General features: G+C 37.8%; 1 protein-coding gene and 1 long non-coding RNA gene across 4 annotated transcripts in view; one reads left to right on the top strand and one right to left on the bottom strand.

Annotated features, from left to right (window-relative positions):
• The window catches only part of garnl3 (GTPase activating Rap/RanGAP domain like 3), an 83998-nt gene extending 69011 nt beyond the window's left edge, over nucleotides 1-14987 (bottom strand). Inside the window, exon 1 of one of the 3 annotated variants that reach the window (XM_055199584.2) lies at nucleotides 14399-14987. In XM_055199584.2, coding sequence (XP_055055559.2) covers nucleotides 14399-14499 — 101 coding nt within the window. In that variant the 5' untranslated portion in view covers nucleotides 14500-14987. Of the gene's footprint in view, nucleotides 1-1197; nucleotides 1584-14398 lie in introns of those variants that run through there. The other 2 variants (XM_055199582.2, XM_055199586.2) reach the window with 2 other exon arrangements.
• On the top strand, nucleotides 9432-22860 carry LOC129440308 (uncharacterized). Its single transcript, XR_008643072.2, has 4 exons — nucleotides 9432-9807; nucleotides 9900-9974; nucleotides 10397-10485; nucleotides 20387-22860. It is a non-coding gene; the product is annotated as an uncharacterized lncRNA (long non-coding RNA).
• Nucleotides 22861-23972: the final 1112 nt, after the last annotated feature.

The raw sequence follows: 23972 nt of genomic DNA, 5'->3' as shown, positions 1-23972 counted from the left end.
TTCTTCTCATTTAATCTTTCTCTCTTGACTGAGGCTCCCTGATGATGTCACACACTCAGGCACATCTACATGGCTGCTCTGCTCATTATGGTCCTGCACCTGCAGACCTATAACTCTTTAAGTGCTAGAGAGTTTGCCTGAGAGAGAAAGAGAGATTACGAGACTCCTGAGTATATTAAGGAATATGAGAATCCTGGGATAAGAATGGGCAAAAATTGAATTTCCTACTGTTTCTTGCTCTACCTCTTTATGGGCAGATCATTGCGTCATTGACAAACCACAGATTCATGCATGCATAAATTCAAACACAATAGCGATACGAGCAGCATATATCTAGTCCATCCCTGATGACATCACAAAGAGTAATGGAATGATGTCATCTGAACCCATAAAGCATTTCAGGTAAAACAGCCCATATGAATTCAAAACCTGGCGTCAGTCTGGTCTTTAAATGGAAATAAACAATTAAAAAAAATAATTATACAAAATAATTCAAGCAGGACATGCATGCAGTGTTTGTTTCAGCTAATTGTGTGTGTGTCTACAAGCTTTTATGTGTGTGTAACCTAAACTCTTTTGTCTCGAGGCTTGTGGGTATTATGGCACCAAATGAAATGTGCGGTTGAGCACTTCGTTGTCAACGTAAGAGTTCAAATTACAGATGCAGTAATCACACACACAAACGTTACAAAAACACACAAGCACACACCCACTGAAGCGATACAGAAAACAGTTAGAAGCCATAATCACATTTTCCAACTTTTCTGAGTAGCACTCAAAATAACAATGCATTAAAAACACATGTGATCTTTAAAAGTGCAGCATTTCTGTTTATCACCAAACTCTAACTATTAGTGCAGACTTTAAACCATAAACCAATCTTGGCCGCGCATCACTCGCGGATAACCAAAAATGGGTAAACGGTCAACTGCTGTTGTAAAAACGCAATATCGCAAAATGGTTGAGACAGGTAAAGAGCTTGGAGGCAGAAATTTTGGGTATAAGTGTTATCCATGCAAATTGTCGAACAAACATTTACGCCTAGATCTGTTTAGTTTTCTTGAAACTAAATACGCTAAATTATTAATGTGTAACTAGAGAAAAGTATTAGATTAATCATGATTTAAAATGTAATCGATCAATAATTTGCATTCAAATAGAATGTGTACCTGTATTTGCATTAACCATAAACCTTACCTACTGGTGTTCTGGTGCTTTAAACAGATCATGGTAACTCTCTACCTCAGCAATGACTGCAAGGATTGCAGGAAAAATGTAAAAAAAAGATAAAGATCCACTTTATAAAGGTAAAAGCATTATTAAAGTCCTTGATGTCCATCAGCAGGATACATGCATGACGATTTCCCCATTGCTTCGTCCGTAATCCATGTAGTAATCCAATAGTATTTTTCCCAGTGACCAACAGCGGCTGAATTCCGCTATGATTCCGTTATTTGTTGGAATATTTGTGTTGTTTGCACAACTGCGTGCCTGTGTACCTGAGAACGAAATATGTGCTAACGGAAAAGCCTGTAATGCCACACCACTGATCCTCTCACACGCACACACCTTAGGATAGCAAAGATCGAGTGGGCCTAAAATCGCATGAACATATTGTGTGTTTGCTTGCCAAGTACAGACCTAAGCACAGCAAGATCTTTTCCCACATAGATCAGCCTTGATGTAAAAGCACCCTTGCTGACATAAACATATAACAGTTTACAATACCAACAAAAACACATTACTCTATCGCCTGAGTGTTCAAAACAACTGTAGAATTTATTACTCTAAAAAATAAAGGTGCTTGAATGTTTCTTCACAATAAACAACATGCGTTCATGTATGCTATAGACATTTTGCAAATTCTAGTCTATAAATCTTTGGATTTATTTTTTTTTGGAGAAATTCTTTCCTTTTCTTGACAATATTTATAACAATCATTTAAACATCAATTCATGGGAGCGTATACAGACCTCTTTATGCCTGATTGGTTTGATTACTTGCTTTGGGATAAACTACAAAGAATGCCCACAACCATGGGGGTGGGTCCAAAACATTTACTGGAGTTTTCTTGTATCCTGGTGACTTTTAATTAAACAATTGCTTTTATAGCCTAAAAGCTTTGTTTACTGTGTTGTTTTGTGGTCATGCAGCAGGTGAAAGTAATAAAAAGAAGAATCGTAGTTACATTTATATGGACTCTAAAACAGCCAAGTGGAATGGATTTGAGAAAGCAGCAGTGTGAAAGTCAAGGCTGCAGCTAAAACACGGAACGGAGTTTAATTTATCAAGGCATTCCTCTAGTGGAAAGGATTTGAATTATGGAGCTCTGACAAGTGAACAGACATATGCAATAAATTAGAGGAAAAAGTAAGTGGGTCCAATATCGTTGGTCTTAAAAATTGGGTCTTGTCCCACCCACATAAAATGGTTCTGACGCCCATGCCCACAACAAATGTCTGTACCTTCAAACTTCTAAACAAAATAATTTGAAAAGTCTGTGATGCCTTCGATGTCATAGTCGTTTAGCTATGAAAGACGCCATGGGAGCGCGCTTTGGAAGCACCTTGACTTGCACTTAACATGCGTTTTAGAAGTGACATGTGAACGGCCATGCGGCCCACGAGATGTTGTAATATATATTGAAAAATCGGAAATGTGTTTAGAAACCATATTATGTTATTGAAAAAAAGTTAAATATACTGATATTGAATTATTGCCCATACAGCCCTAGCAACAAGAATGCATAATCATGCAAGTTTTTCAGTTCTCACTGCAAATACTGGCAGTCAGCCATACTAAATGTATTCTGTGTGTGAAAGTGCGTGATAATTTGGGGGCTACCAAGATAAATAACGTATTCAGCTTGTCATGGGACTTTAACATGACCTTAATATATTTTTTTATTTGTTAGGCTACTGATATGACTACTGATATGTGTAAACCTCTTTAATTGAGAGAGAAATTAAAATGCAACTAGAAATTAAAACCTGTAACCTTCACTGTTAACACCAAGGCTTATTAGATATTGGTTTTGCTAAAAGTATCAAGTGAGGTTACAAAATAGCACCATATAAGGCCTTTACAATGTCCAGTGACATGGGAGAAACAAAAGAATAATAAAATGTAAAGAGGATAAGAAAAGAGCAACAGACAAATCAAATCACAGCCGTGACACTAACATATACACAGATATGCACATGCACACACACAGGTGAAATCCTTTGACCATGATAAAGAGTGAGGTCATTTCGCATGATGTGCATCTGACAGGGTGACATTTCAAAAACCCAGACTGTGAACCGCTGATATTTTAGAGAGGTTAGGGCTATACTCCCCTCTGGGAAAGATAAAATACCAAAGCAAATCTTTTTTAACAAAGTAAACAAAAATATGGGTATGAATGTTGTGATTAACCAATAATAATCTCATAATATTTAGCTTTGGCTATTCATTTATACTTTATACTTTTAATACATGACATTAGAATTCTTAGAATTCATGACATTTAAATTCCTGTATTCTTGAACAAATGTACATAATTGTTTACATTTTAGTCTGAAGTTGCTTTCATCCTTAATTTTCATGAAAGCAAGCAAAACTGTATGGAGTAGATAAGCTGTCTGTTTGGTGTGCTTTCCCATTTTCTCTTTCTCTCTCCCCACACTTCATTGGATCAGAACAAAGATCTCTGTCTATGATTAAAGGGAAAGCTACTTTAGACTTCCTGTGTGCTGAAAAACCTGCGTAAAGGATGAATACTGTTTCTCTTGTTCTTTTGGTATTTTTTTGTCTTTTTAATCCTCTTTAAACCTTCTTATAGCTGAATCCATTGGCAGTGTGTTTGGTGATTCATGTTGTTTACTGTTTTCGTCTTAAAGTGTTTTTTGTAGTTTTGTAAAAAGAAAGGGTTAATCCAAGATAGGGTTGTAACACCATTAGGATTGTTATTTGCATGAATATTGTATTGCTGCCAAGGTATACAACAGTACATGGTACTAAGCAGATAGTACAGTAAGTAAAGCCTAATGGTTAGTAAAGTCTGCATCGTCAGCTTATAAATCCTTAATTGAAACAGAGTTTCATCTAAAACGCCAGTATGTTTCATATTTTTAACCACTCTGTCCTCTGCTGGTTACTAGTGTATATTGCAGAACCAAATACCTCTACTATTTGACCAGGATCAGCAAATGTCCTTTTATTAGAGGTAAATCCTTGTAAATGTGTCTAATGTTAGGGCAAAAATTACAGATTTAATGGCAGTAATCTTTGAGTTATGCATACAAATGATATACAAATAAAAATAGCTATTGTACTGTATATGAAAAAGAAGCAACTCAATATCCTACTTGAAACATGTATAGTTACTCCCAATTGCTCTCATTTTTGCAAATAGACGCTTTTTTGCCTAACTTTTTTTGAATAATGGTTTAGGAGCTTTTACTCGTTAAAATGCACATTGTGAAATATTATTGAGCAAAGATCTATGCTCTGTTTGCATGTTACATCCCAGACCATCCCAGATGTATACATATCCGTCTTCAGCTAAACACAAACAAATGATTTTATATTTAAAAGGGTATTATGTTAATAACTTAGTAAATATACTGTAGGTTAAAATATGAGGAGCTCTGATGCAAAAGCCTCCAAACGCCACCTCTGTCAAATGAGATAAATGGATGCACTCGGCACGTATTATACGTTTATCAAATACTTTCGCTTAAAGGGGCCATGGCATGAAAATCGGACTTTTTCCAAGTTTAAGTGCTATGATTGGGTCCCCAGTGCTTCTATCAACCTAGAAAATGTGAAAAAGATCAACCCAGTAACTTAGTTTTGGTAAACCATTCTCTACAAGCACATGAAAAAATAGGTTGTTGAAATTTGGCTCTCCTTATGATGTCATAAGTAGAGCCCGACCGATTTATCGTTTTGCAGATTTAATCGGCCGATATGAGCATGTCGCAGATATATCTGTATCGGCGTATTAGCCGCAGATATGAAGCCGATATGAACGTTCCTTACAGAACACATTAAATGCTTTTGAAAGATGTAAGTACTTGTTTGTCCAGCAGAGTGCGCCCTATTGGTTGCTAATGGCGACTCAGGTCACTCACTGTAGTGACATCAGCCAATCCCCCACCCCCTTCACTTCAGTCAGTCAGTCTTTCAGTTCAGGTGGCGGGCGCGGCAGTCACACGGTTTCTTCAATACATTTTACACCTGGTATTAAGACGCGCTTTGGTCGATTGGATTATAAGCGGACGAGAGAGACACATTCCTGTTTACATTTGGTGGTTTTAATCAGTCTTTTTTGTCCACTTGCGAGTTGTTTCAAACGCAAGCGGAAGAAATGACGCGAGGCGGAGAAAGGACGCGCTTAAACTGACGCGCAGTCTGTGGGAGTACAGCTGCTTTTGCTGTTACATGCTCATTTCAAAGCAATTGATTAAATAAGCTCGCGCAACTTTACACCCTTTCTTAAATAAAAGAGGCGGAGAGCAGACGCTTTAGTTTTATAAAAGTTTAAAGTCCCGGCAGAACACTGTGGGTTCGTGTTATAAAAAAGTTGTGCAGTACATTAAACATTAGCCTACATCAGTATGTTGTCAGTAATTCAAGCGTTGTCGTCTTAACGGTAAGTTTTTAATTAATTTGTGAAGTCCATAACTTACTCTAAAGCTAAGCCCAATATAACAATGACTTTATAAGTTTCCATTTTTTAAAATAAGCCCAATATAACATTATTCTCGTTAAAACTGACAATGGTTTAAGTTATATGTATTTTGTTTTGTTTGTGTTTTAAAGTTATTTATAATAAGTCAAATTTACTGTTTTGTGCACTTATATCAGAATCATTTTGGATAATAAAGTTTATTGTTAACTTGTAAAACACACCTGCCTATATTACATGTCTTTGTCACGTCATTTTAAGTGTTTGATCACCACATTTGTGGTGTGATCATAGAGTGATCATTGCAAAAAGTATTTATATATAGTATATTCTGTTAATGTATATAGTGTATTCTATGTACAGTACTGTAGTAGTATAATATACTGTAGTATATGTGTACTGTACTATAATATGCACATAATGAATATCGGCCGATATATCGTTATCGGTCTTTTTTAACTCTCTAATATCTGTATCGGCATCGGCCCCAAAAAATGCATATCGGTCGGGCTCTAGTCATAAGGAGCTCTTATTATAATAATACCACCTTTTAATCTGCACTATCCAATCACAGCACTGCCATTTAGTGCAGAGAAAAGCACAATTGAGTTTTAATTGCAACAAACCACCATTGTGATCAGTGTTTGAATTTCCTCAGCTCATTTGCATTTTAAAGGACACACCCAAAACGGCAAATTTTTGCACACACCTACAAAGTGGTAATTTTAACATGCTATAATAAATTATTTATATGGTATTTTGAGCTAAAACTTCACATATGTGCTCTGGGGACACCAAAGATTTATTTGACATCTTAAAAAAGTCTTGTGTCATGGGCCCTTTAAAATCCGCTTAATCCTGGCCTCGGGTCATTCAGAAATACCGCTTTATCGTTCAAATCCATTGAGTGTCTAGTAAAAAATGCTCATTAAAATGCACATAAAGAGTTTTGCATCTCTTAATACTGTATGTCTTCTGAAATAGCAACAATCTTGTCTTGTGACAAGTTGTTATATGTGTGTTCCTTACAAGAGCACACAAGAGCAAGTCAAGATGTTTCCATTACCTTTTAAATTGCAAATTGTGAATTACATGCGCCCAAAGGACACATGTCTATTCCGCAAAACAACCCCTTAAATACAGTATATCGGAAGAAAGTGAGGTGGTTTTCAGGCAATTTAAAAAAGGAACATATTCCAAAACTGAAATGGTAATGGCGCAATATGTTTTTGTCGCATAACGTTTAATGGAAATGCCATCATGCTGTAATATTAATTAGCGTCCTTTCGAAAACATTGTTACATTTTTATGCAAATATTTAATGGAAACCAGCTTAGTTAGCCACTATATTTTAATTTGTGTTGCTACAGATACACCCTGCTAAAAAAACGATAGAAACCATCAAAGAAATTCTATTGGTTTTAATGGAGATTTTATTGGTTGTAATGGAAACTGTAATGGTCTCTGTGGGTCTCCACTGGTATGTGTTGGGTTCTATTGGTGGGGGCATGAAATCCTACTGGAAAATGTCCCAAAACACCCTACAAAAAGGAATTTTGTAGTGGTTTAAATTGTAAAAGCTAATGGTTCCTAATGGTGTTTTAATGGAAACCATTACATTTTCTGTGATAGTTTTTATTGTTTTTTTTAGCAGGGCACAAAGATATACTGACTTTTAAAGAGCACCTATGGTTGATTCACACTTTAAAATTTCATTTGGTGTGTAAGTGTGTATACGTACATGTTAACAATATGCAAAAGGTACATACCCCAAAGTAAATGATGACTCCAGTTATCGTCTCCAACATAGATCTATTTTCTTGGACCTCAACAAACACACAAATTATCAACCCAATATCACGAAATTACGTGACTATTTCACGTATGGACCAACGTGAAAATGTCACGTTTTGCCGCGTTTGAGTCACGTATCGGTTACTCAACTTTTTTGTCCTAATTTCTTACCATCGTCGCTTCGGTTTAGGGTTAGATTTACATAAAATTACATCCTTACCTAAACAAACTCTAACCTCAACGTCAGGCGAAAATATAAAAGAATAAGTCTTGTATCTTTTTTTTTTATTAACCAATACTTAAAGTGACAAATACTTAAAGTGACATATAACGCAAGCACCAAATCTAACCCTAAACTGAAGCGACAATGGTTTGAAAATAGGACAAAAAAGTTTAGTAACCAATACTTGACAGTGACACAAACAGAAAAGCGTGACCTGCTCATGTTCAAACGCTGCAAAACGTGACATTTTCACGTTGGTCCATACGTGAAATAGTCACGAAATTCCGTGATATAGGGTTGGAATTATAGGCAACAGTTTACTTCCTGGGATTAGTGATGTAGACAAGACTGATATTATCATAATTCCTCCTGCTTCAGATCTTTCAAACATGGTAAGAAGCTTCACATTTCTGGCTGACGTCAGAGGTATTCAAACCAATCACAACGTTCAGATAAGCTGGCCAATCAGGGACACAGAGCTTCTCAAATCTGTGCGTTTCAGGAAGAGCGTGTATTCTGGAGCTACAAAAATGTACGGTATGTGGAAAATAATGTGTTTTTTAACAATAAACCACGCGAACACATTGTATTATACCAAATACACAAAATAACGTTGTTTTTTAGCAACGAAATACGTGACTTGACTTTAATATAAAACTGACTTTTAATATAACATTATTTGTTTGAGTTTGAAAGAAAGGAAGTCTTAGGGGCCAGTCACACCAAAAGCGCTTTAAACGCTTGCAAACGCTAGGCGCGACTCACTGCCTTTTTTAAAAAAAGAGCAGTGCGACACGGCTTTTCATATTGCTAAGCAAGCACCGAGTCAGCTGTCTGGTCAATCAAATATTGAAGCGTGAGTGCTCTTTTGCTGTTAACTGTCATATTAGCAGAAACTTTAAAAAGAGGGCGTTTGCTCTGACCTTGTTTGAGGGTGAGAGGTGCACAAACACGCAGGAGAGAGTGAGCGAGTGGTGTCCGGTTCTTCAAAGCAACTGTAAACTTCCCTCACCTCAACGTAAGGCCCGCCTCTCCCCTCATTCGATTGGACAATGGAAAGACGCGAATGACGTCGGGTGCTTCTCCGCTCTCAGCGCTCCTTCAAAAACGCGTGCGCGGCAGACGGCAAAAAACCGCAAGGCGCTCGGCGCACCTAAACAGCGCGCAAACGCGCCTTGCTCATCATTCAAAAAAGGCGCCTGCAACTGCCATAAACGCTTTTGGTGTGACTGGCCCCTTATACTGTACATCTGGGATTGAATGAAGATGTGAGACAATATGAGAGAACTTTTATATTTGTGTCCATTGTAAGGAAACAGCAACACAAAGTACAATAATGCACATGCATCAACATATCAGAATTTTTATACTGTATATAAATAAAAGAAATGGCCAATAACTGCACATATCTCACTTCTGCAAACAATATCTCCTTTCCACCAATGCAAAGAAAAGAAATAAATCTACTGTACGTACAGTATAAAACCATATCAATAAAGGCCATACATACAACTTTTACTTCCATAACCTTTAAACCAGTGGATGCTGTTCTCACTTGTAATCCCTCATTTGATAAAAAAAGGTTGTAATCTTATGGAAAAACTGTATAATAACCGATTCAAAGTTCACTCCCCCATAACACAAATCCATATTTACACTACACACCCAGCGTGAATGGCCTTGTGGTTGAGAGCAAACCGCTAGGATTTCAAACAGTGCTCTGTGGGCCAAAGTCTAAACTCAGAAATAGTCCATCCATCTTACGTTGGGCACGTTTTCCAGAGCTGCTATAACAGGAAGAGAGTCTTTTCTACTGACTCTTCCTGAAGCGAAAAACGCTAATGTGTAGGTATGCGTCTAAACCTTAAATGGAAGCAGATGTGGGCGCGGAATGAAAGTTTACATAGGGCTGTAATCAGAGCGGGACTCTTTCTTTTATTCCTCTGCTTGATTTCCTTCTATTTTTCTCAGCAAATGAGGAGGCTGCACAAGCGTCACACGAGCGGCACAGCTGAGAGTGATTAGCGTTAGCTGTAGTACTGGTATTATCAGATTGGTACGGCTGCTCAGAGGACCAAAAATGATACATGAGATGAGAGAGGGAGAGAGATAGAGAGTAAGTGAGTGAGTGAGAGAGAGACAGAGATTTGAAAAAGAACAGGAACTGTTTAAAATCGGTTCATTATTCTCTCTAATGATCTCTTGCAGTTGCTCTTCAAACTGAGGTTCATCAATTGAAATAGAGATTCTTGCTCAGGTTACCGGATGATCCAGCATCAGAAGGTCAAAGTTTGTGTTCAGCTGCTCAGTACGTTCACACTTTTCATGCACATGCCTCCTAAAGTGTCATCTCCACCCTAACACTTTAAACATTGCTGTGAACTTCCTCTTGTTTCATTCTCTCTTGATTCAATCTTGACTCCTGTCTCTATGCAAATCATTAAAAATAATTATGTTCTTCATAACACAATATTAACATAACTCAGTGTTAGACCTTAAATAATATTGCATTGTGCTTGTAAACTAGTGCTGTGGCCCAAAACTCAAGGCGTACATTCTGTTAAGAATCTATTATGTCAGCAATCTGTTTACTGGACTCACGTGTTATTGTTACCATGCTGTTACTGTGTCTTTAACATTCAAATAACATTACTTTGAACTATTCCCAGCTTTTCTTTCTTTCTTTCTCTCTTTCCATCCAACAGCTTTTACAGTGATCCTACTATTTTCCAGGAGAATGTGGGCAGTCCACCATTAGTGGAGCTCTTTCATGGCAGCGATACAAATGAAGCAGGTAATGTGAAACCGACCGTCAAATCCATAAGAAACACATTTGAACTGTAGCTGCTCTCTTCCTTTTGTGGAAGAAAAGAAATGGTTGTAAGCTTAGGTTTTTAGTTTCTACGACCACATTAATTACTGTAGTTTCTGTTTTTGTATTATGTTAGTTTTCTGATGTGGTGTTTGGTTTAGTTTCACTCTTAAATATACAGTATCTTACTTTTTTTGACTACGGTACAGGTAAGGGTCAGAAAACACACACTATTCTAATATAATAATTTTGAAGGATATAGAAGAAAACTAACAGAGATTTGAAGGAGCTGAGACTTGAATGATTTATGATGTCGAGGAATTAAAGTCCTATTAGAGGTGTTTTAAAACCGATTCCTGACAGAGAACAAGGCAATGCAAGAACAGCGATAAGAAGAGGCTAAATAGATGGGCCATGAAAGAGAAAAGACCTTAAAAGTGTAGAAGAGAACAAGACAAGACGATAAAAAACAGCAAATGAGCATGAGAGAAATATAGCTTTCACAGACGTCAAACATATCACTGAAATATTGGATGACAAGACAGCAGTGTTTTCACTGCACACATTTAAAGGACAAGCACAGTATTTTACACTTAAAGCCCTGTTTTCAGATTGTTTATGATGAAATAGAACGGTTTTGACTGAAATTTGGACATATGATGCTGGCCCAAGAATTTTCGGGTGTTTGTTGTTATTACCCCCTACCTCTACAATGGCTGCATTGGTGCACAGGAACAATCCTTCCTAAAATGCATTAAACTTTCGTTTACAAAGACGTGAAACTCACAGAGTGGTCAGGGGTGTTCACTGATATGCTCACACAAAAATTGCTGCAAAAGATGCTTTCCAACAGGTTTTATCGTAGTTTTGTCCAACTCCATTGACTTGTATTAGATGTGCTGTGAGGTACGGTATTACTCCACGCCGGGAACGTTGTTTGTATTCTTGCAATTGGCAAAGGCAGATTATCGCCACCAACTGGGCTGGAGTGTCTATTATTCAAGCTCTCAGTGGAAGAATGTACGGGTGTGAGGCGTTTGGAAAACAGGTCCACAAGGTTACAACAAATAGTAAAACACCTGTTGGAGAGCGTCTTTTGCGGCGATTTTTGTGTGAGCATTTCAGTGAACACCCCTGACCACTCGGTGAGTTTCACGTCTTTGTAAACCAGTTTAATGCATTTTAGGAAGGATTGTTCCAGTGTACCTATGCAGCCATTTTAGAGGGAGTTGGTGATACAACAGAAACCAAAAATTCTCGGGCCAGCATCATATGTCCAAATTTCAGTCAAAACTGTTCTATATCATCATAAACAATCTGAAAACAGGGCTTTAAGTGTAAAATACAAAACTTGTCCTTTAAACCATACCTTCTATGTGATCAAACATTTTGTGCGCATATTTTTGTGTGCTCTATGGGTTCATGTAAAGCAGTGTCCTCGAATACCCCCTTCCAGAAAGTTTTAGATGTCTCCTACAACTAATCAGTCTTCTTCCAGAATGGATAAAATGGCTGTTTCTCAATTCTAAGAACGCAAAGAACGGACTTGCATTCTCATGAAGACTGGTCTTGCCAGGCGACCTTGGAAGAACGAACTCAGAAGGTGGCGAGAACACAGGACGCATTTGTGAGAATTGAGATCTGTGCAACTTCCTGTTGGTCACCTGACCTCCCCAGATTTCTGCACGCAAGTCTGCACTCGATGCATCCTCGATATCAGAAACACATCCGGGTATTTCATGCGTCCTCTGTAGTTGCGTTCTTGAGAATTGGAATTGAACTTCGACGGTTAATGATGGCGTAGAGTGAGAACACAGGGACCCAAGATCGCTGAAGAACGCATATTGAGAAACAGCCCATGTCTCCCTAGTCTCACGTAGCCAGACCTTCAATACTGAAGGTCTGGTGTTTTTTGCTGCTTTTTCTGGACAAATCCCGCCCACGAGCTGTTTGACCGACATGTCAAACAACCAATCACAGTTTGTTTTGTCTAGCGTCACGTTTCAGACTCCCCACAATAACGAGCCGGCTGGCAACAAGTCAGTAATTGAAATAACCAGCCAACAGTATAGCATCTATACAACATTACTCATTATAGAACAACGTTGTGCACTTCATCAACAGCCACACCAATGAGACGCTTCCGTTAAACATCTGTTTGAAGCATATCTCTCCACTTTTTAACACATACAAGCAATTCAGGAGAACCGAACTTTTTGACTCCACTAACTGCCTCAAGCTAAACTCTTGGATGTCTAGAGAGTCTATGCCGCGAACTTTGCATATTTTTGAGAATCCAATGTTTAGCTGATCATGATAACTGCTCATTATTATCCACGTGAACATGACTGATTCTCTTTCTCAATGGAACGTCAGAGCTTTGTTTTCCAGGGACCGAAACTAATTGCGACACTCGCGTCTCCTGGAAATCAACCAATCAAAGACGACTTTGACATTCTCACAGGGTTTCGAAAATGTTCAAAAAACATCAGACGTTTAGCCAACAGTCTGTGGGCCTGACGTCTGAGGCTGAGACTAATGCCTCCCTAACAAGCTGTTGAGTAAAATCAGGTGCGTTAGATAAGGAGACATCTATAACTTGCTGGAAGGGGGTACTCGAGGACCAGGATTGGGAAACACTGATGTAAAGCCTTATTATTTACTTCACTGCCACTTCATAAAAATGTAACTGAGGAATAAAGGAAACGCAGCATCTTCTTGGCTGAACAACATCATTAGGGTTCCCGCATCATCAAAGCACAATATGTCTATCTGCTGAAGCCATTTGTTGCCTATTTGGGAATCAAGTAATTCGTGGTTTGTGCAGCATGAGAAGGGATTTGTGTAACTTTATACGATTTTGGTAACATTCCATGAAATCTATTAGAACCTTTAAGAGTTTACTGTAAAGTCAAATTTTACAATTTAATTCAGACCTGCACATATTTATAGACCCTATTACACTACTTTGGCTTCACATCATAAAAATATACAAAGCATAGATAAATCATAACTCAGTTTGAATAAATTGCAGTGCAGAAATGCAATAAATTTTAAATTATGATGCTTTTATAAAAGTACAGCTTTCTCAGCATGACACCGTAATCTAATTTGTATGCATTCTACATGATGGTCCCAAGACAGTCGATATAGGCCAGTGTGGGGTGTGACCTGCGCATCTCTCTCTCTCTCTCTCTCTCTCTCTCTCTCTCTCTCTCTCTCTCTCTCTCTCTCTCTCTCTCTCTCTCTCTCTCCCACATTGCATGTTTCTTGCTCCACGTCTGGCACATAGACATTCTGTCTCACTTCTTCCTGGAGTGTCTGGCATTAACGTAGTAGCGTTTATGAAAAACCTTTACTATGCTTTGGTGACCCTGTTATCACAACAATAACCCACAGAAATCCACTAAAACACCCATACCCTTTTAAAAGCAAGAACAACGGGTCGATACATCATGCACGAGATGCAGCAAACGATTTCTTCCATGTGTTTCTTTGGAAAGTGCATGCATAAGCCTTTTATAAAGGAACTATTATCAAATATATGAGTGCATCCCCTTAAACAGAATCGCAGCAGCACGCACTTATCAAGGCAGGGGAATCCCGGTGGTAAAGTGGGTTATAGCCGTCAGGACTCCGGAGGCTGATGGCTCTGCGCTTAATGGACCATGACTCAAACAGAAATATCCCCAGTGACAGCCTTTAGTATATCCATATCAAATCCCCCTCTGGCTCATCCAAAAACACTCTGCTAGAGTAAAATGCATCGATATGAACACGTCACATCTGGACCACTGTGATCATTTACAACCCAGCCATCCGGTAACCGGATGATGCGGTGTTCTCCAAATGCCCACTCCCCACAATAACACCCCTTCCCCTCATATCAACTCACCTCGTTATTTCAAAACTGCAGCCTTTCCTGAGTAACAGTGCTCTCTTTCGCATGATCCCCGCTTTCTCTCGACCCAAGTACATGTTAATATCCGAATTCATTGTGGTGGGATAGCAGGGCACACTTAAATCACCGGGTCCGAGTCTGAGGCAGCGCCACCGCTGATGATGCTGCGGCTCCGGACCGCGTCTGGCGAATGGTGAGACGTGAGAGAGAGCGCACAAAGAGAGAGAAGGGAATAAGCTAGTGGGTCCTCCTCCACGGGAAAAACAAAAAGTGAAGCACACACTTTCTCCAGCCAAAGACGAAATGATTTAAGTGGATAAAATGTCGGGAAAAGACTTCTCCAACTCCATCCAATCCGGCTGCGTTGGACTGAAAGTGCACAGACGCGCTGAAAGTCGTCGATATAATCTCCGGGTCGATCCTCCCGTTACCCTTTCTTAAGGGATGTATACCGGATCCGTACAAAACAGTAATACACGGATCCAGCTATGTCGAGTCTGCGCGGTCCTAATGTCTACCCAGAAGAGTAGACTTGGGCGGCGACTCAAAAATAAACCTCGCGCGGCTAATTTCTATGCGATTTAAAACGATTAGCTCAAGCATTGCGCTAGAAACGCAAAGGTCATGGGTTCGACCCCAGGGAACACGCATTCACTGCAAGTCGCCGAGGTTAAAAGCGTCTGCCAAATGCATAATCCTAAATCCTAAATAATTAAATAGACGCTGTTTCCTTTATTTTTCTTTTATTCATTCTTCATTCACATCAGCCATAGACATTGTGTTGATATAAAGATTAAACATAAAAATATTACAGGTTGAGTATTTGATCACACCTACACCCAAAGCATATTCTTTTAGGTTCCTAAATGGTTCTTTGTCAGGCTGTATATGATTCCATAAAGACATTTAACATCCATTGAGCCTTGGCTTTCTGTTGCACAAAGCTTTGTAGTGGAAAAGGGTTCTAAAGACTATAAAAAGGTATGAACATTTGTTTAATTATTAATCATATTCTTTGGGGAACCAAAAATAATACGACGTCACTGCAAAGAACCCTTTCATGCAGTACCTTTATTTTTAAAATGTTTTTAAAAACTATCAATAAAACTGTCTTGTACATTATTCACAGAGGTAATTTTAATAAGGCCTTACGTCTATTTTATTTGTGTATTTGCCTTCTGCCTCCTGAAATCAACCAAAGTATGAAAGTCCAAACATCTAAACATTGGATGTTTAGGTAAAGAGGCAGAAAAACCTCCAGAGGAGCCAGTTGGGGGAGCCCATCATCCTCTGGCCAACACACACATTACATAAATATATGCCAAATAGTTACATGTCCGATACTAGTGGCCTAACGTGTTGAATTACTTATTGAAATGTTAAATGAATTGACATTTAAACATTTGAAAACACCATTCTTTTTCCAATATGAAAATATGGGTTCCCATTTGCTAACATTAGTAAATGCATTAGCTAACATGAACTAACAATGGGCAATATTGTTTTTAGCATTTATTAATCTTTGTTAATGTCAGTAAATGCCACTAAATGTTGCTATAAGTTCATTGTGCATTAACTATGGTAACAGTTACAAGTTTGATTTTAAAAATGTGTTAGTAAATGCTAAAATTAACACTACTAACATAAAAAATAAGTACTAGTATTGCTCATCATTAGTTCATGCTAATACATTAACAAATGCAACTTTATTGTAAAGTGCAACCAAAACATGTTTGTTGATGCTGCGGTGCGCGGTATCAATAAACTGTAGCTTTAGCTTATATGTATTTTTTTGCAAGTGAATGATGTATTTAATTTTTTAATTAAAAATTTCCAGTTAGTAATATGTCTTTGATCCAGCAACACACATAACCTGCACATCATTTGTTTTGAAAGATTCTCTCTCTCTCTCTCTCTCTCTCTCTCTCTCTCTTTCTCTCTCTTTGTATGTTATACTGTAATTCTTTGAGTGTTCCTGGAAGAGTTGTCATGAACTGACTCATGTTTATAGTGGCAACAAGAATATTTAACTTTGAAGATCATTTTAAGTGTCTTTGTATGCATCTCTTTAACTTTCCTACATAAATCTGCCTGCCAGTACATACATACTACTATATATATTTATCAGTGCTCGGTAAACATCACAAAGGGACATGGGATTACATAAATAAAGTGCAGGGTAATTATTGAGTCATGTGACCCATCAATCACAAATGTTAAAGAAAGTCCTTCAAAGTATAATTACTGCAATACTTGAATATAAATGCTGTTATTAATCAAAAAATGAATTATAATTCATGTAATTGTTCAACTTAGTTTTTTGGTTCTGTACTATATAAGTACTTGAATGCCTTAGCAATATTGTAATGAGTACAGTCAAGTCAACAAAGCTTTGTTGATTTTGACTCTCACTAGACGGAGTGATATAAACAGAAACGCAGTGAGCGAGAGAGAAAAGAGAGGGGAAAATTTTAAACAAGCCAGCTGTCCTTGATCTACTTGGCATAGTGGCCTCAGTACACTAATGGAAAAGGCATTTGATCAAATAGAAACGTCTAAAAGTGCTTAAAGACAAAGTCAGCAACAAACAAACTGAATTACTGAGAAATGTACCAAAACGGTTTTATTTATATATTTTGCATTAAGAAGCGAGTGTCCAGTTATGCCATGTGAGGACATGTTGCTGTCCAGATGGTAATACTGTGTACATTAAACTCATCGAAGGAGAACGTGTGGATGAGAATGTGTGTCTGCTTGTGGAACTTGGCTGAGTAGATGGCATGTTTCTCTAAGGCAACAGGATTGATTGTGTGTGAAATGTGAACCACACTGTCAGACAAAATGGTCAAAATATGTACCCAGCTGTCACATGGGGCGGTACCCCAAAAAACAGCTTGCACCTAAAAAGGTTATTTGTACCTCAGATGTACATATTGGTACCAAAGAGAGCTTATTAGTATCTCAAAGGTTCTTCACGAGTTCACACTTACAAAAAAGTTGGATAGATTAAATTAGTAAACATATTTGGCGTGCTGTCTGGGGAGAGGGCTCTGAGTTCGGAAATAAGCCCGAACACAGAGTACCCCCATATATATATATATGAAGAGTTTGGTTCCAAAACGCAATAAATCCATTTTGACAAATTTCGGTAAAAACGTTTTCTATACCAAGAAAGTGACATGATGAAAACCACAATTTTCTGTTACAAACTTTCACATAGCATCTTTAGGTTATAAAAACATAAAAATTAAAATCCATAACTTGATTTTCAAAGATTTATTATAAAAAATAATTATTTTTTCCACAAAATGCAATAAATCCATGACAGTTTTTTATTTAAAAATGCTAGAAATCTATTCAATCAAATGTGCATTCATCTTTACTATTTTATATTCATTTAGTTGAACAGTTGTACACACTGATTAAAAAAAAACAAACATTAATGGCATTAATAAAAACACTTACTTTGTCATATTAAGAACACTGTCATTGCTGCGGTTATACTTGACGTCGTCGCTTAGCATTTTTCACAGTGATCAGCTGTAAAATGTTTTGGTGCTGCTCGATTTTCGTTGACTTTGAGTAAAATAATGGAAAGTTTTTCCGAAGATCCCCTGGGTTTATACAATACAAATTGTATATTTTATTCCCCTTACCTACCCCATTCCCTAACCCCAACCATCACAGAAACCCTTCTACTACTTCACCTTTCAAGATACATCATTTTGTTATATTTATAAGCTTATTTCCTCATGGGGACATCAAAATGTCCCCACGAGGTCACAAAAACACTAGTATTTCTATCTGTGTGGGGACAATTGGTCACCACAACGTGATAAGTAACAGGCACACACACACACTCACACACACACACACACACACACACACACACACACACACACACACACACACACACACACACACACACACACACATATAAAATCACAATTTTTATGAAGTAATATCATAAAAAAATAATCTGAATTTCATTTATTATTCCGGCATTACTATGATATCAGTGCAGCTTTTTAAAATATGGTGGGGTTGCCAACAAATTAAAAATCACAGTATTTGACAGAGGGTTACCCAGGTTACGTCAGTGGGTGATTTCTGTATGTCTGATCAGCTGATAATAATTGTGACTCTGATTAATTGAAGAGCACATTAATGGAAATGTTGCTCTAAAATCTTAATCAGCTGTAATGGTTGCACCTGCACCAGACTGCATGTGAGGAGATGACAGGCTGTGTGTCTCAATCAGCTCCCTTGTTCAGTAGTCAGGGTACTGATCAGGGAGTCGGCCATTTTAAGGGCTGTCTCAATCGCAAAATCCGTTCAGTGCACTGGAACGTTCGTTCCCTAAAATTTCCCACAATGCAACGCAAAAACCAGTGAGCATCGATGGTCCCTATGTTCCCTTACCGGAAATCACGTGACAGAAAAATAAGTGCACATTGTCCCAATGTCAAGTGAGCTAGGGTCCTTACCAGTGCCCGAACCTGTGTACACGATATACTGATTCACGACCTCGGGAGCTAGGGAACTAATTGAGACACAGGGAGGGAGGGAACAGACCTAGAAGAAAGCGTTTTATAGAAACCCTACCGACCTCATTCATGATACTCACAAATTTCTGCGTAAATCATTTTTAAACCAATTATCATTGAATTGAAAGTAATAATCTACTTAAGAATGGTTTAGCAAACTATTTATATAGAAATTAAGGCTTGTGTCATGCAAGAAGGCCTATGTTTTTTTCCAGTGGATTGTTTTGATAATTATCTGACAATTTTTTCTTTTTTTGAGGCTGAATGAGTCATGTAGGTCCAGCTGGAATGTGAAGTTGTGCTAAGCTCTCTGAATGTGGACATAATACTGTCAGAAAAAATTGTTGGTGTGTTAGAGGTTTTCTGTTAAATGGATTACACACACACACACACACACACACACACACACACACACACACACACACACACACACACACACACACGCACCTCCTAAACTAAAATTTTCACTGGCATGGCGTGCGCATGTTTTGATGTGCCACCCAGGGTGCATTTCTGCTTAGTCTTAAATTTAATCCCTGAACCAAAACACACACACAAGCATACATGCATGCAAACAGAATATGTGCACACAGGGTACATTGTGTCCCTGGGGCATCTGGAGGAAAGATGAGAGCTACTAAGAGATTAATTAGACTCACTTCAATAAGTCATTGAGATTCGTGCACACACTCTCATTCCCTATTTTCTCCCTCCCACTCTCCTCTTCACCTCCTACCCACTCCTGGCAATATCATTTGCATCAGTTTCATCTTACCAGAACTTTATGTTTCCACCCCTTCCTTCACTTCTAAAGTGATCACTTTAAGCATGTTGCCTCAGCAACTGTACACGCTTTTGCCAACATTGACCCATGCAGCTGGTCGACGTGGGCCCTAATCCGCAGTTTTACTTTATCGTGTGATTATTGCTGGAGGAGTGTGCTGTATGAAAGTTAATGAAACAGTCGTATGAATATGAAGAGGATATGAAGGATACACTTGTGAATAAATGGGACCAGTGAACCTTGACAAACTGCAGACAAACACAGCTTTAAAGTGCAAAACTTTAATGTCAATTAACATGGGAAAAGGACAATCAATTATACATATATTGTATGTCTGAGGATGAATGGCAGAAACTGATAGATCTAGACTGAAGAAAGAACGAACAGATGGAGCTTCCATGAATGCACTGATGGAGGTTGCTGCTTCTACAAATTGTATAGCATTGAGAGAAAAAATAATGAAAGAAAAGTAGTACTAAGTAGGAAGTCCTCTTTAAAGCTGCTCATATGTAAATACATGTAATAAGCAGAGTCTAACAGAATGGAAATTATAAAAGTGTTCTACCATTTAAAAGTTTTTTTTTGCACACACCCACCATCCCTTCTCTTGGTTTATTGTTTATTACCTTGCTCTTTCTTTCTCTCACACAGACAAATACACACAAGCCATGCTGAACACGAATAAACTCATTGCTTGGGAGCTCTTGGCGAAAGTGCTGATAAATCAATCCCATTTGCATCTTTCAAAATGCAGGAAAAGAAGAGGATATGCTGTACATCAAGTATTATCAAAGCTAGTTCTAATAAAGACATGAGAAGATGTTGTGTGTATCCATTTGGGATCATTAGTGTGTAATGTGGTGTCTCATCTGCAATTGGCAACTAGGGGTAATTTTTTAATTCTGTAATATGGTTGTGTATCATGGTTGTGTACTATAGATGGTTTCAGCAGTAACAACATAAACAAGTCATCACGTAACTTCCGGTAAACTCTGTGAAGAATAAATAACAACAGAGTCATTTTAAAGTAGTTTATTTATATAACAAGCAAATTAAACAACACATAGATTACATAGGAACCCAAAACATTTGTTATTTTCGATGAAGTATTTGTTTAAGAGCTCAGTTTCAGCAACTAGTCACCCCATTAAACAAACAGAAACCGGAAGTAAAGTTCGGATCAGATGCTTATCGCATCACTGCATGTGCGCCCGATGAAACGGTCTATAGGTGACATTAAAATAAGATGTCTTTACAATGCCTTTATGTTACTGTCCAAACTTTATTTTATTTATAAAACAAATAGAAAAAGGTGCAAAAGTTGTACCTTTTTGTCACTGGGACAGTACCTTCTAATGTTGCTTTTCCATTGCATAGTACCCCACGATTTGGGTCGGGCCAGCTTACCTTTGGGGGCTTTTCCACTGGGTGTAGTACATAGTACCCGATACTTTTTTTAGTACCACCTCGGTCGGGGTTCCAAGCGACTCAAGCTAATACCAAAATGTGATGTGAAAACACTGTAGATAACTGATTGGTCTGAGAAAATCTTCACTTCCAGCGTCATCGCTATCATGTAAAAGATTAGCTTTACCTTCATGCTAGCTTGCCCTGTCTCCAGCAAACATATTGTCATCTGTGCTCTGCTATAAGTTCCCAAACTCCCTTTTAGCAATGAAAAACATCCACAGGTTGAGAATCAAGAGCACCATACAATTTTTTTCCAGACTTGCAGTTTGTGGTGACACATTCGCGCCCCGCACGTCCGCACATATTCTTATATGCAACTTAAAGGATGCTCACCCGAACGCGTTGACTGATGCCACAGGTGTTTGTACAGAAACTGTCATGTAAGACAGAGGTAGTGATAAACGTGATGTTTAAACATCTATTTCTGGTAGCCAATTTTAATTTTTTTGGCGACTGAGAAATAAATGAATGTATGGGAATGTACAAGGACGCTCTCACTTGTATGATGTCACAGCAGTAGGCAGCGCAAATATAATGACACGCCTATAATCCCTCCCACTCCAAAGTGTTATTAAACTCAATGGAAAAGCTAACCAAGCCAAATGGAGGTGAGCTGACGCGACCTGACCCAAACCAAACCGTGGGGTACTATGCAATGGAAAAGTGCCATTAGGTACCTTTAAGTTACCAGCGTGTTACCTTAGAGGTACCAATATTTGCCAGCGTGCAGCAATATGTACCAATCTTTTTGAAAAGCTAACACCCCAGTGACAACCTTTGTACCTTCATGTACCTTTATTTCTGAGAGTGTATTGTCTCAAACCTTGATAATGTATAAAATGATATATGAACTAAGACAATCTAAACAATTAAATAATAGTCATAAGTGTATACTTGTTTGCTAAGGAGACAACTTAAACTTGAACTTAAAATCAAGGCAAGTTTTCTCATTACCAAGCAAGCTTTAAATGTATCAAATTGAACAAACACTGTTTAAAAAATTATCCAGTTGTGTGTATTTGGTTAGTTATGAATTCCTTAGTAAGATCATTAAATAGGGTTAGAATTGAAAATATCTGTTCTAAAGAATGAATGAATTGAAATTAAATCCGCATGTTTCAAAATAAAATTAGAATTTTTAAGAAAACAGAGTGAATAGACAAGTAAGGGTGTTTATTTGTAAAAGTTCACAGAGCTAAAATAGTCGGAGAAACATGCAGGGTTTACCATAACTGTTGGCTATTGTTAAAAGTTAAATGTTTACATACAGCTCTGTCTTAGATGATAACCAGCTTTAAAAAAACAAGAAAAAAAAGAGAAGCTGAAAAAGAAATAAAGAAGAAAAGTGATAGTGAAAGACAGATCATGACGCATTCATGTATGCACCATCTGCTGCATTCATTTAGACAGCCGTGCTATGAGGTTAAGCTAAGGTCATATTAGACTGTCACTTGTTGACATTGATGCAATAAACACCCAAGCATATATGGTGTGTCCTCATACATCTTATGCATTGTATCAGTGTGTGTTTTTGTGTGTGACTATACGTGTGATGGAAGTTGAACTATTGTCCTGTGTGTATTGGTCTTCTAAATACTGTAGCTACTGTATAATTTTCCTCATGGGGAGGTCCCCATAGCAACATAAACACACAATAAAATGTGTATCACATTTGACTTGTCATGTAGTACTTATACTGTATATTATTTGAATACAAAACAGTGTGATACACGTCTGTGGCGAGAAACAAAACAATAAGGAAGCAATTTGATAATTTTATGTTGACTTTATTTTTCATCTAAAATTCCCATTTATGTATTTCTAATTACATCATTTGTTTAAGACATACATTATATATTGTAATATACATTATATATGCAAACATGTGGACAAGTTTTACCCTTATAAATATATTTAACAAATATGCATTCATATGAATTCAATTTGTTTACTGGAATACAGTATTAAAGATTCACATAATAAATTATGTTTCATATTGCTTGTAAAAACTTTGTTGGAAAATTAAATGCAGACTGTCTTCCCGTTTCGAAAACTGGGATTTGTTAATAATGAAATAATTAATCTGACAGATTCACACTTTCTCTTTGAGACATGATATATGCACAGACACACATATATGTGCACCACATGCAGCGCTTGCTAAATGCAGCATCATCAAACTACATTTTTAAGCATTTGAAATAGAAGAATATGCAGAATCACCTTCCCAGCATCATTCATTGTACACAAACAGCATTTAAAAAAGTTATTACCCCTCTCATCATTCGTGAGCTGGTGATTGCATTGCAGTTTGTGAACTCAAGGGGGCGTAAAGTGTCCTTTTCCATCTGTGGGTAGCAGGTAATGGGGTGATGATCATTCCCCTCTGTCTTAAAATAAATGACCTGTTAACAAACTAACACAAAATTAAGTGCCAAAGCGTTATCAAGCAGTTATCCCTGTATACTGTATAAGCAATGGCATACATTTTTTTGCCTATCTATATCACATGTACAGTGTGTGTGTGTGTGTGTGTGTGTGTGTGTGTGTGTGTGTGTGTGTGTGTGTGTGTGTGTGTGTGTGTGCGTGCGTGCGTGCCTGCGTCTGTGTGTGTGTAACACTCTGTCACAGCATCCTCAAACTGAGAAATGACATTTCTCATCCACATAAACTGTTGCATCTGAACCACGTATTTGCAAACACACACATTAAAAATAATTAAGCATAATATGCATCCCAATAGACCTTTTTTAGATGTACTGTTATC

Source organism: Misgurnus anguillicaudatus, chromosome 22 (assembly GCF_027580225.2).
Source record: "Misgurnus anguillicaudatus chromosome 22, ASM2758022v2, whole genome shotgun sequence".
NCBI classification, from domain to species: domain Eukaryota; kingdom Metazoa; phylum Chordata; class Actinopteri; order Cypriniformes; family Cobitidae; genus Misgurnus; species Misgurnus anguillicaudatus.
This window is presented reverse-complemented; position numbering and strand designations above follow the sequence as displayed.